This window comes from Somniosus microcephalus, chromosome 33, assembly GCF_052327205.1.
Source record: "Somniosus microcephalus isolate GS21.2 chromosome 33, FLI_Smic_1.0, whole genome shotgun sequence".
Lineage (NCBI taxonomy): Eukaryota > Metazoa > Chordata > Chondrichthyes > Squaliformes > Somniosidae > Somniosus > Somniosus microcephalus.
In genome coordinates, this window is record NC_141019.1 from 36,108,935 (window position 1) to 36,122,710 (window position 13,776).

Here is a 13,776-nt window from a genome sequence, read left to right on the forward strand (position 1 = left end):
TACAGAGATAGAGAGGGTTGTAGGGGGCTGGAGGAGGTTACAGAGATAGGGAGGGTGTAGGGGGCTGGAGGAGGTTACAGAGATAGGGAGGGTTGTAGGGGGCTGGAGGAGGTTACAGAGATTGGGGGGGTTGTAGGGGCTGGAGGAGGTTACAGAGATAGGGAGGGTTGTAGGGGGCTGGAGGAGGTTACAGAGATAGTGAGGGTTGTAGGGGCTGGAGGAGGTTACAGAGATAGGGAGGGTTGTAGGGGGCTGGAGGAGGTTACAGAGATAGGGAGGGTTGTAGGGGGCTGGAGGAGGTTACAGAGATAGGGAGGGTTGTAGGGGGCTGGAGGAGGTTACAGAGATAGGGAGGGTTGTAGGGGGCTGGAGGAGGTTACAGAGATAGGGAGGGTTGTAGGGGCTGGAGGAGGTTACAGAGATAGGGACGGTTGTAGGGGGCTGGAGGAGGTTACAGAGATAGGGAGGGTTGTAGGGGCTGGAGGAGGTTACAGAGATCTGCGGGGGTTGTAGGGGCTGGAGGAGGTTACAGAGATAGGGAGGGTTGTAGGGGGCTGGAGGAGGTTACAGAGATAGGGGAGGGTGGTGCGGGGCGAAGAGGCCACGGACGGTTCAATCCGAAAGACAGGGACACCTACCGCAGAGGTCGCCCTCGTCCGAGCCGTCAGCGCAGTCGTCGTTTCCGTCGCAGAGCTTCTCGGGCGGGAGGCAGACCGAGGCATTCTTGGCGCAGGAGTGGGAGGGGGGTTTGCAGACCAGGGCTTCGCAGTTCTCCTCATCGGAGTTATCCTCACAGTCGCTGTCGCCATCGCAGACCCACGTCTTACTGATGCACCGCCCTGCCGAAGGAAGAGTGAACCGTTAGCTTAACTCAGGAAACTGTGCGAACAGATTGCAAATTTCGGCAGGAAGAATGATAATATCAACTAAATGGTACAATTTTAAAAGGGGGTGCAGGAACAGAGAGACCTGCGGGGTGTACGGACAGAAATCTTTGAAGGTGGCGGGGCAGGTTGAGAAGGCTGTTAAAAAGGCATACGGGATCCATGGGCTTCCTTAATAGAAGCAGAGAGCACAAAAGCAAGGAAGCTGTGAACGGTTACAGCACGGAAGGCGGTCATTCGGCCCGTCGAGCCCGTGCCGGCTCTCAGCTGGTCCCACTCCTCCGCGCCCTCTCCCCGTAGCCCTGCAAATTTTTTTCCCTTCAGGTAGTTATCCAACTCCCTTTTGAAAACCACGATTGATTCTGCCTCCACCGCCCTTTCAGGCATTGCATTCCAGGTCACAACCACTCGCTGCGGAAAACAGTTATTCCTCATGTCGCCTTTGGTTCTTCTGCCAATCGCCTTAAATCTGTGTCCTCTGGTTCTCGACCCTTCCACCAATGGGAAGAGTTTCTCGCTATCTACTCTGTCCAGACCCCCTCATGATTTTGAACACCTCTATCAAATCTCCTCTCAACCTTCTCTGCTTTAAGGAGAACAACCCCAGCTTCTCCAGTCTCTCCATGTAACAAGTCTCTCATCCCCTGGTACCATTCTGGTCAATCTCCTCCTTAACCTTCTCTGCTCTAAGGAGAACAATCCCAGCTTCTCCAGTCTCTCCACGTCACTGAAGTCCCTCATCCCCTGGTACCATTCTGGTCAATCTCCCCCTTAACCTTCTCTGCTCTAAGGAGAACAACCCCAGCTTCTCCAGTCTCTCCACGTCACTGAAGTCCCTCATCCCCTGGTACCATTCTGGTCAATCTCCTCCTTAACCTTCTCTGCTCTAAGGAGAACAACCCCAGCTTCTCCAGTCTCTCCACCTCACTGAAGTCCCTCATCCCCTGGTACCATTCTGGTCAATCTCCCCCTTAACCTTCTCTGCTCTAAGGAGAACAACCCAGCTTCTCCAGTCTCTCCACGTAACTGAAGTCCCTCATCCCCTGGTACCATTCTGGTCAATCTCCTCCTTAACCTTCTCTGCTCTAAGGAGAACAACCCCAGCTTCTCCAGTCTCTCCACGTAACTGAAGTCCCTCATCCCCTGGTACCATTCTGGTCAATCTCCCCCTTAACCTTCTCTGCTCTAAGGAGAACAACCCCAGCTTCTCCAGTCTCTCCACGTCACTGAAGTCTCATCCCCTGGTACAATTCTGGTCAATCTCCCCCTTAACCTTCTCTGCTCTAAGTAGAACAATCCCAGCTTCTCCAGTCTCTCCACGTCACTGAAGTCCCTCATCCCCTGGTACCATTCTGGTCAATCTCCCCCTTAACCTTCTCTGCTCTAAGGAGAACAACCCCAGCTTCTCCAGATCACTGAAGTCCCTCATCCCCTGGTACCATTCTGGTCAATCTCCTCCTTAACCTTCTCTGCTCCAAGGAGAAGAACCCCAGCTTCTCCAGTCTCTCCACGTCACTGAAGTCCCTCATCCCCTGGTACCATTCTGGTCAATCTCCCCCTTAAACCGTCTCTGCTCTAAGGAGAACAACCCCAGCTTCTCCAGTCCCTCCACATAACTGAAGTCCCTCATCCCCTGGTACCATTCTGGTCAATCTCCCCCTTAAACCGTCTCTGCTCTAAGGAGAACAACCCCAGCTTCTCCAGTCCCTCCACATAACTGAAGTCCCTCATCCCCTGGTACCATTCTGGTCAATCTCCTCTGCATCCTCTCTAAGGCCTTCACATCCTTCTCCCCCGCCCCACCCCCAGACACGCAAAGAAACTTCCTCGATTCTCTCCTGAGCTGGGAAAGGTCTGCGGTGCACAGGCAAGACCAGAGCAAATGTCTTCCCGCAAACTGAGGGCAAGGGTTGCAGTGGTCGCGGGGCGATTTCCAGCCTTGGTGGTAGGGAGGTCCGGGGAGCCTTCCGGTGGTGGCGGGGAGTTGGAAATACACGACACGGGGAATCTCCAAGACAGGGAAGAGCGGGGGGAAACCAAAGATTAACCAACAAATCACAGACCGAACGCACCAGAATCTTTGCAGCCAAACTTTATGTTGGGGTCGCACATGTGCGTCACTCCCTCGCAGTTCCGCTCGTCACTGGAGTCTACGCAGTCGGTGTCTCCGTCACATCTCCAACGCATGGGAATGCAAAGCCCATCCATCCGGCACTGGAACTCGTCAGCATGGCAGCCGCCGGCGGGCGGGTAGCTGCAGAACAAAATGCATCGTCACGGCTTAATATCGACAGACTCAGCCCGGCTCAGTTACACAAGTTTAGGAGCATCGGAACATTCAGCCCCCTCGAGCCTGTTACATTAGGAACAGGAGGAGGCCATTCAGCCCCTCGAGCCTGTTACATTAGGAACAGGAGGAGGCCATTCAGCCCCTCGAGTCTGTTACATTAGGAACAGGAGGAGGCCATTCAGCCCCCGCCCGAGCCTGTTACATTAGGAACAGGAGGAGGCCATTCAGCCCCCCCTCGAGCCTGTTACATTAGGAACAGGAGGAGGCCATTCAGCCCCTTGAGTCTGTTACATTTGGAACAGGAGGAGGCCATTCAGCCCCTTGAGTCTGTTACATTAGGAACAGGAGGAGGCCATTCAGCCCCTCGAGCCTGTTACATTAGGAACAGGAGGAGGCCATTCAGCCCCCTCGAGCCTGTTACATTAGGAACAGGAGGAGGCCATTCAGCCCCCCCTCGAGCCTGTTACATTAGGAACAGGAGGAGGCCATTCAGCCCCCCCTCGAGCCTGTTTACATTAGGAACAGGAGGAGGCCATTCAGCCCCCCTCGAGCCTGTTACATTAGGAACAGGAGGAGGCCATTCAGCCCCCTCGAGCCTGTTACATTAGGAACAGGAGGAGGCCATTCAGCCCCCTCGAGCCTGTTACATTAGGAACAGGAGGAGGCCATTCAGCCCCCCCTCGAGCCTGTTACATTAGGAACAGGAGGAGGCCATTTAGCCCCCCCTCGAGCCTGTTACATTAGGAACAGGAGGAGGCCATTCAGCCCCTTGAGTCTGTTACATTAGGAACAGGAGGAGGCCATTCAGCCCTTGAGTCTGTTACATTAGGAACAGGAGGAGGCCATTCAGCCCCCCTCGAGCCGGTTACATTAGGAACAGGAGGAGGCCATTCCGCCCCCCTCGAGCCTGTTACATTAGGAACAAGAGGAGGCCGTTCAGCCCCCTCGAGCCTGTTACATTAGGAACAAGAGGAGGCCGTTCAGCCCCCTCGAGCCTGTTACATTAGGAACAGGAGGAGGCCATTCAGCCCCTTGAGTCTGTTACATTAGGAACAGGAGGAGGCCATTCAGCCCCCCTCGAGCCTGTTACATTAGGAACATGAGGAGGCCATTCAGCCCCCTTATATTGATGGCCTCTAGTTTGCTCTTCCCCCCGCCCCCCACAAGTGGAAGCACCCTCTCTGTGTCCACTCATATCAAAACCTTTCATAATTTTAAAGACCTCTATTAGGTCACCCCTCAGCCTTCTCTTTTCTAGAGAAAAGAGCCCCACACCCTGTTCAGCCTTTCCCACTCAGTTCTGGTATCATCCTTGTAAATCGTTTTCGCCTTTCTAATCATACGGCCGACCAGAACTGTGCACCATTTGCAGACGACACGAAGCTGGGTGGGCGTGTGTGCTGTGAGGAGGATGCCGAGAAACTCTAGTGTGATTTGGACAGGTTGGGTGATTGGACAGATGCAGTATAAATGTGGATAAATGCGAGGTTATCCACTTTGGTGGCAAAAACAGGAAGGCAGATTATCTGAATGGCAATAGACTGGGAGAAGGGGAAGTGCAACGAGACCTGGGTGTCCTTGTGCACCAGTCGCTGAAGGTAAGCATGCAGGTGCAGCAGGCGGTTAAGAAGGCAAATGGTATGTTGGCCTTCGTAGCGAGAGGGTTCGAGTACAGGAACAAGGATGTCTTGCTGCAGTTGTACAGGGCCTTGGTGAGACCACACCTTGAGTATTGTGTGCAGTTTTGGTCGCCTTATCTGAGGAAGGATGTTCTTGCCATGGAGGGAGTGCAGCGAAGATTCAGCAGACTGATACCTGGGATGGCAGGAATGACGTATGAGGAGAGATTGGGTCGATTAGGCTTATACTCGCTACAGTTTAGAAGAATGAGAGAGGATCTCATTGAAACTTATAAAATTCTAACAGGACTAGACAGACTAGATGCAGGAAGGATGTTCCCGATGGCGGGGGAGTCCAGAACCAGGGGTCACAGTCTAAGGATAAGGGGTAAGCCATTTAGGACAGAGATGAGGAGGAATTTCTTCACCCAGAGAGTGGTGAACCTGTGGAATTCTCTACCACAGAAGGCAGTAGAGGCCAATTCATTAAATATATTCAAGAAGGAGTTAGATATATTTCTTAAGGCTAAAGGGATATGGGGGAGAAAGCAGGGACAGGGTACCAAATTTGGATGATCAGCCATGATCACATTAAATGGCAGAGCGGGCTCGAGGGGCCGAATGGCCTGCTCCTGCTCCTATCTTCTATGTTTCTACTCCAAGTGCAGCTTAAGATGGCCTTCACTAAGGATCAACATGGGAAACGAAAGCCACTCGGGCTGCATAAACCAAGGCAATTCTATTAGACGAGAACTAGGTCAGTGCTGTGGGGTAGATTGACCTGTGTATACGGCGAGGGGCTGGAACCCCCGTTGATGTGGGGCTGCGCGCAATCGTCTCCGCGGCATTGCGCCCTCGACCACGCGCGTGCCTGAGCGGTAGCGACACCTTCAAAGAGGGAAACGCTGGCATCAGTGGCCGCGGACCTTCGAGCGAGGAGGCACTCAGGCTCGTTGGATCTGGAATCCTCTGCGCTCCGCTTTGTTTAACGTTTACATAGAAAAATAGGAGCAGGAGTCGGCCATTCGAGCCTGCTCCGCCATTCAATACGATCATGGCTGATCCTCTATCTCAATACCATATTCCCGCTCTCTCCCCATATCCCTTGATGCCTTGTGTGTCTAGAAATCTATCGATCTCCTTCTTAAATATATTCAGTGACTTGGCCTCCACAGCCTTCTGTGGTAGAGAATTCCACAGGTTCACCACCCTCCGAGTGAAGAAATTCCTCCTCATCTCAGTCCTAAATGTCCTACCCCGTATCCTGAGACTGTGACCCCTCGTTCTGGACCCCCCCTGCCAGGGGAAACATCCTCCCTGCATCCAGTCTGTCTAGCCCTGTCAGAATTTTATACGTTTCAATGAGATCCCCTCTCATTCTTCTAAACTCTAGTGAATACAGGCCTAGTCGACCCGATCTCTCCTCATACGACAGTCCTGCCATCCCAGGAATCAATCTCGTGAACCTTCGCTGCACTCCCTCTATGGCAAGTATATAATTTCTTAGGTAAGGAGACCAAAACTGCACACAGTACTCCAGGTGTGGTCTCACCAAGGCCCTGTATAACTGTAGTTAGACGTCCTTGCTCCTGTACTCGAATCCTCTTGCAATGAAGGCCAACATACCATTTGCCTTCCTAACTGCTTGCTGCACCTGCATGTTTGCTTTCAGTGACTGGTGTACAAGGACACCCAGGTCACTTTGTACATCAACATTTCCCAATCTATCACCATTTAGATAATACTCTGCCTTTCTGTTATTCCTACCGAAGTGGATAACTTCACATTTATCCACGTTAAACTGCATCTGCCATATATTTGCCCACTCACTCAACTTGTCTAAATCGCCTCGAAGCCTCACTGCATCCTCCTCACAACTCACAAACCCACCTAGTTTCGTGTCGTCAGCAAACTTGGAAATATTACATTTGGTTCCCTCATCCAAATCACTGAGATATAGATATCTATAGATATCTACAATATATAATAGATAGATATAGATAGATAAATAGATGTATAGATAGATAGATAAATATAGGTAGATATAGATAGATAAATATAGATATATATATATATAGTAGATAAATAATCGAAATATAGATAAAAAAATCAATATATAGATAAATTAAAAAAAATATGGCTGGGGTCCTAGCACTGATCCCTGCGGTACCCCACTAGTCACCACCTGCCACCCCCGAAAAAGCTCCATTTATTCCTACTTTCCTATTCCTGCAGACCCGTTTAATCCCAGACAACAGCAAACGGCCTAACCAGGGCTGCACTGCGCCAGACAGCGAAGGGGCCGCTCTCGTGTATTAACCCCTCGCGGGTCTTTTCCAACCCTTAGCTTAAGCATTGTGTGGTTTTGGTTGTCTTCGACTCAAGCCCTGATTAGGGCATCGTGGGGAAAGGTGCAACCACACAGACGCGCCCTGCCCTGCCCCACCCCCCTCCCCCACCTGGACTGGGGCAACGTGGGGGTTATTACACCGCCCTGGACCCACCTTGATTGGTGCAGTTGGCGTTGGTCTCGTCGCTGTAGTCTCCGCAGTCGTTGTCGCCGTCGCAGGTCCAGTGCTCGGGATGCAGCGGCCGCTGTTGCACTTGAACTGGGCGCTGGAGCACGAGTGCGTGCAGCCCGCCTCGTCGCTGCCGTCCCCGCAGTCGTTATCTGGAGGCGAACGAAAGAGCACGCGAGAAGAGGGGGTGGGGTGGAATCTCCGCAGCGCCAACACAGGTCTTGCGCGCGCGCGCTGCTTCGCGTCGTCGAGGAGACGCGACGCGGCCTTACGGGCTCGTTAGTGGCACGCATTGCCCGCGCCCGCCACCCCCCCCCCCCCGGGACATCAATTACCGTATTGACTCACGTACAGCCCGCACCTTTTAGAAGCGTTATCGCACAGCATCGGCTTGGGGGCTTGGCTATCGGCGAGTTAATATGGTGTGCGGAGAGGGGGCGGGGAAGTACCATTGCATTTCCGAACAGAGTTTAGATCCCAGTCCCAAACCACGCTGTAAATTAGGATCCGTCAGAAGGGGAGCTTCGACGGTGCTGGGTTGGGGGTGGGGGTTCAGGAGCAGAGAAAACAAAACAAAAAGGTGGGGAGATGGTCAGCAGGTGGGGTCGTGCCCCTCCCCAGACTGTGCCTCTGATTAGTGTCAAGCATGGAGGGCACCCTTGGAGATCCTCGCAGCATTCATCCCGCACTGAAGGGTTGACAGGTTTATTCTGGGATAGGGAGGCGGGGTGGGGGGAGGGCGTCGAAAGAGAAACGGGGGGGGGGGGGGAAAGAGAGAGAAACAGGGGGGGGAAGAGAGAGAAACAGGGGGGGAGAGAGAGAAACAGGGGGGAGAGAGAGAAACAGGGGGGAGAGAGAGAAACAGGGGGGAGAGAAACAGGGGGAGAGAGAGAAACAGGGGGGGAGAGAGAGAAACAGGGGGGAGAGAGAGAAACAGGGGGGAGAGAGAGAAACAGGGGGGAGGAGAGAGAAACAGGGGGGAGGAGAGAGAAACAGGGGGGGGGAGAGAGAAACAGGGGGGGGGAGAGAGAAACAGGGGGGGGAGAGAGAAACAGGGGGGAGGAGAGAGAAACGGGGGGGGGGAGAGAGAAACAGGGGGGGGAGAGAGAAACAGGGGGGGGAGAGAGAGAAACAGGGGGGGAGAGGAGAAACAGGGGGGAGGAGAGAGAAACGGGGGGGGGGAGAGAGAAACGGGGGGGAGAGAGAAACGGGGGGGGAGAGAGAAACGGGGGGGAGAGAGAAACGGGGGGGGAGAGAGAAACGGGGGGGGAGAGAGAAACAGGGGGGGGAGAGAGAAACAGGGGGGGGAGAGAGAAACAGGGGGGGGAGAGAGAAACAGGGGGGGGGAGAGAGAAACAGGGGGGGGGGGGAGAGAAACAGGGGGGGGGAGAGAAACGGGGGGGGGGGGAGAGAGAAACGGGGGGGAGAGAGAAACGGGGGGGAGAGAGAAACGGGGGGGAGAGAGAAACAGGGGGGGAGAGAGAAACGGGGGGGATGAGAGAAACGGGGGGGGGGAGAGAGAAACGGGGGGGGGAGAGAGAAACGGGGGGGGGGAGAGGAGAAACGGGGGGGGAGAGAGAAACGGGGGGGGGAGAGAGAAACAGGGGGGAGAGAGAGAAACAGGGGGGGAGAGAGAAACAGGGGGGAGAGAGAGAAACGGGGGGGAGAGAGAGAAACGGGGGGAGAGAGAGAAACAGGGGGGGAGAGAGAGAAACAGGGGGGGAGAGAGAGAAACGGGGGGAGAGAGAGAAACGGGGGGGAGAGAAACGGGGGGGAGAGAGAGAAACAGGGGGGGAGAGAGAGAAACAGGGGGGAGAGAGAGAAACAGGGGGGAGAGAGAGAAACAGGGGGGGAGAGAGAGAAACAGGGGGGAGAGAGAGAAACAGGGGGGGAGAGAGAGAAACAGGGGGGAGAGAGAGAAACAGGGGGGAGAGAGAGAAACAGGGGGGGAGAGAGAGAAACAGGGGGGAGAGAGAGAAAAACAGGGGGGAGAGAGAGAAACGGGGGGGAGAGAGAGAAACGGGGGAGAGAGAGAGAGAAACGGGGGGGAGAGAGAAACGGGGGGGAGAGAGAAACGGGGGGGAGAGAGAGAGAAACGGGGGGGAGAGAGAGAGAAACGGGGGGAGAGAGAGAGAAACGGGGGGGAGAGAGAGAGAAACGGGGGGGAGAGAGAGAGAAACGGGGGGAGAGAGAGAGAAACGGGGGGGAGAGAGAGAGAGAAACGGGGGGGAGAGAGAGAGAAACGGGGGGGAGAGAGAGAGAAACGGGGGGGGGAGAGAGAAACGGGGGGAGAGAGAGAAACGGGGGGAGAGAAACGGGGGGAGAGAGAGAAACGGGGGGAGAGAGAGAAACGGGGGGAGAGAGAGAAACGGGGGGAGAGAGAGAAACGGGGGGAGAGAGAGAAACGGGGGGAGAGAGAGAAACGGGGGGAGAGAGAGAAACGGGGGGAGAGAGAGAAACGGGGGGAGAGAGAGAAACGGGGGGAGAGAGAGAAACGGGGGGAGAGAGAGAAACGGGGGGAGAGAGAGAAACGGGGGGAGAGAGAGAAACGGGGGGAGAGAGAGAAACGGGGGGAGAGAAACGGGGGGAGAGAGAGAAACGGGGGGGAGAGAGAGAGAAACAGGGGGGGAGAGAAACGGGGGGAGAGAGAGAAACGGGGGGGAGAGAGAGAAACGGGGGGAGAGAAACGGGGGGGAGAGAGAGAAACGGGGGGGGGAGAGAGAGAAACGGGGGGGAGAGAGAGAAACGGGGGGGGGAGAGAGAGAAACGGGGGGGGAGAGAGAGAAACGGGGGGGGAGAGAGAGAAACGGGGGGGGAGAGAGAGAAACGGGGGGGGAGAGAGAGAAACGGGGGGGGAGAGAGAGAAACGGGGGGGGAGAGAGAAACGGGGGAGAGAGAGAAACGGGGGGAGAGAAACGGGGGGAGAGAAACGGGGGAGAGAGAGAAACGGGGGAGAGAGAGAAACGGGGGGGGAGAGAGAAACGGGGGGAGAGAGAGAAACGGGGGGAGAGAGAGAAACGGGGGGGGAGAGAGAGAAACAGGGGGGGGAGAGAGAGAAACGGGGGGGAGAGAGAGAGAAACGGGGGGGAGAGAGAGAAACGGGGGGGAGAGAGAGAAACAGGGGGGAGAGAGAGAAACGGGGGGGGAGAGAGAGAAACGGGGGGGGAGAGAGAGAAACGGGGGGGAGAGAGAGAAACGGGGGGGAGAGAGAGAAACGGGGGGGGAGAGAGAGAAACGGGGGGGAGAGAGAGAAACGGGGGGGAGAGAGAGAAACGGGGGGGAGAGAGAGAAACGGGGGGGAGAGAGAGAAACGGGGGGGAGAGAGAGAAACGGGGGGGAGAGAGAGAAACGGGGGGGGGAGAGAGAGAAACGGGGGGGAGAGAGAGAAACGGGGGGGGAGAGAGAGAAACGGGGGGGGAGAGAGAGAAACGGGGGGGGAGAGAGAGAAACGGGGGGGGAGAGAGAGAAACGGGGGGGGGAGAGAGAGAAACGGGGGGGGAGAGAGAGAAACGGGGGGGGGGGAGAGGGAGAAACGGGGGGGGAGAGAGAGAAACGGGGGGGGGGAGAGAGAAACAGGGGGGGGGGAGAGAAACGGGGGGGGAGAGAGAGAAACGGGGGGGGAGAGAGAGAAACGGGGGGGGAGAGAGAGAAACGGGGGGGGAGAGAGAGAAACGGGGGGGAGAGAGAGAAACAGGGGGAGAGAGAGAGAAACAGGGGGAGAGAGAGAAACGGGGGGGAGAGAGAGAGAAACAGGGGGGAGAGAGAGACAAACAGGGGGGAGAGAGAGAAACAGGGGGGGAGAGAGAGAGAAACAGGGGGGGAGAGAGAGAAACAGGGGGGAGAGAGAGAAACAGGGGGGGAGAGAGAAACAGGGGGGGAGAGAGAAACAGGGGGAGAGAGACTGAGAAACAGGGGGGGAGAGAGAAACAGGGGGGAGAGAGAGAAACAGGGGGGAGAGAGAGAAACAGGGGGGGAGAGAGAAACGGGGGGGGAGAGAGAGAAACAGGGGGGGAGAGAGAAACAGGGGGGGAGAGAGAGAGAAACAGGGGGGAGAGAGAGAAACAGGGGGGGGAGAGAGAGAAACAGGGGGGAGAGAGAGAAACAGGGGGGAGAGAGAAACAGGGGGGAGAGAGAAACAGGGGGGGGAGAGAGAAACAGGAGGGGGAGAGAGAGAAACAGGGGGGGAGAGAGAAACAGGGGGGAGAGAGAGAAACAGGGGGGAGAGAGAGAAACAGGGGGGAGAGAGAGAAACAGGGGGGGAGAGAGAAACAGGGGGGAGAGAGAGAAACAGGGGGAGAGAGAGAGAAACAGGGGGGAGGAGAGAGAAACGGGGGGGAGAGAGAGAAACAGGGGGGGAGAGAGAGAAACAGGGGGGGAGAGAGAAACAGGGGGGAGAGAGAGAAACAGGGGGAGAGAGAGAGAAACAGGGAGAGAGAGAAAACAGGGGGAGAGAGAGAGAAACAGGGGGGAGAGAGAGAGAGAAACAGGGGGGAGAGAGAGAAACAGGGGGGAGAGAGAGAAACAGGGGGGAGAGAGAGAACAGGGGAGAGAGAGAAACAGGGGGGGAGAGAGAGAAACAGGGGGGAGAGAGAAACAGGGGGGGAGAGAGAAACAGGGGGGAGAGAGAGAAACAGGGGGAGAGAGAGAAACAGGAGAGAGAAACAGGGAGAGAGAGAGAAACAGGGGGGGAGAGAGAAACCAGGGGGAGAGAGAGAAACAGGGGGAGAGAGAGAGAAACAGGGGGAGAGAGAGAGAAACAGGGGAGAGAGAGAGGAAACAGGGGGAGAGAGAGAGAAACAGGGGGAGAGAAGGGGGAGAGAGAGAAACAGGGGGGAGAGAGAGAAACAGGGGGGAGAGAGAGAAACAGGGGGGAGAGAGAGAGAAACAGGGGGGAGAGAGAGAAACAGGGGAGAGAGAGAGAAACAGGGGGGAGAGAGAGAAACAGGGGGGAGAGAGAGAAACAGGGGGGAGAGAGAGAAACAGGGGGGGAGAGAGAAACAGGGGGGAGAAGAGAGAGAAACAGGGGGGAGAGAGAGAAACAGGGGGAGAGAGAGAGAAACAGGGGGAGAGAGAGAGAGAGAGAAACAGGGGGGAGAGAGAGAAACAGGGGGGAGAGAGAGAAACAGGGGGGAGAGAGAGAAACAGGGGAGAGAGAGAGAGAGAAACAGGGGGGAGAGAGAGAACAGGGGGAGAGAGAGAGAACGGGAGGGGGAGAGAGAGAAACAGGGGGAGAGAGAGAGAAACAGGGGGAGAGAGAGAGAAACAGGGGGAGAGAGAGAGAAACAGGGGGAGAGAGAGAGAAACAGGGGGAGAGAGAGAGAAACAGGGGGGAGAGAGAGAAACAGGGGGAGAGAGAGAGAAACAGGGGGAGGAGAGAGAAACAGGGGGAGAGAGAGAGAAACAGGGGGAGAGAGAGAAACAGGGGGAGAGAGACAGGAGAGAGAAACAGGGGGGAGAGAGAGAAACAGGGGAGGAGAGAGAGAAGAAAACAGGGGGGAGAGAGAGAAACAGGGGGAGAGAGAGAAACAGGGGGGAGAGAGAGAAACAGGGGGGAGAGAGAGAAACAGGGGGAGAGAGAGAAACAGGGGGGGAGAGAGAGAAACAGGGGGAGAGAGAGAAACAGGGGGAGGAGAGAGAAACAGGGGGAGAGAGGAGGAGAGAGAAACAGGGGGGAGAGAGAGAAACAGGGGGGAGAGAGAGAAACAGGGGGAGAGAGAGAAACAGGGGGAGAGAGAGAAACAGGGGGGAGAGAGAGAAACAGGGGAGAGAGAGAAACAGGGGGAGAGAGAGAAACAGGGGGGAGAGAGAGAAACAGGGGGAGAGAGAGAAACAGGGGGGAGAGAGAGAAACAGGGGGAGAGAGAGAAACAGGGGGAGAGAGAGAAACAGGGGGAGAGAGAGAAACAGGGGGAGAGAGAAACAGGGGGGAGAGAGAGAAACAGGGGGAGAGAGAGAAACAGGGGGAGAGAGAGAAACAGGGGAGAGAGAGAAACAGGGGAGAGGAGAGAAACAGGGGGAGAGAGAGAGAAACAGGGGGGGGAGAGAGAAACGGGGGGGGAGAGAGAGCAAACAGGGGGGGAGAGAAGAACAGGGAGGAGAGAGAAACAGGGGGAGAGAGAGAAACAGGGGGAGAGAAGAGAGAAACAGGGGGAGAGAGAGAAACAGGGGCGAGAGGCGAAACAGGGGGAGAGAACAGGAGAGAGAAAAACAGGAGGAGCAGAGAGAAACAGGGGGAGAGAGAGAGAAACAGGGGACGAGAAGATGAGAAACACAGGGGGAGATGAGAGAGAAAACAGGGGGAGATGAGAGAAACAGGGGAGAGAGAGAGAAACAGGGGAGAGAAGAGAAACAGGGGGAGAGAGAGAAACAGGGTGAGAGAGAGAATAACAGGGGCGAGAGAGAGAAACAGGGGAGAGAGAGAGAAACGAGGGGAGAGAGAGAAACGGGGGGGGAGAGAGAGAAACA

The 13,776-nt window shown here is 55.8% G+C and overlaps 1 protein-coding gene across 1 annotated transcript in view; it reads right to left on the reverse strand.

The window, feature by feature from the left end:
• Window positions 1-13,776, reverse strand: part of LOC147097166 (prolow-density lipoprotein receptor-related protein 1-like) — a 325,180-nt gene that overhangs the window by 205,153 nt on the left and 106,251 nt on the right. The window contains 4 exon segments of the mRNA XM_085972535.1: window positions 639-839; window positions 2,957-3,138; window positions 7,294-7,378; window positions 7,381-7,464. Coding sequence (XP_085828661.1) covers window positions 639-839; window positions 2,957-3,138; window positions 7,294-7,378; window positions 7,381-7,464 — 552 coding nt within the window.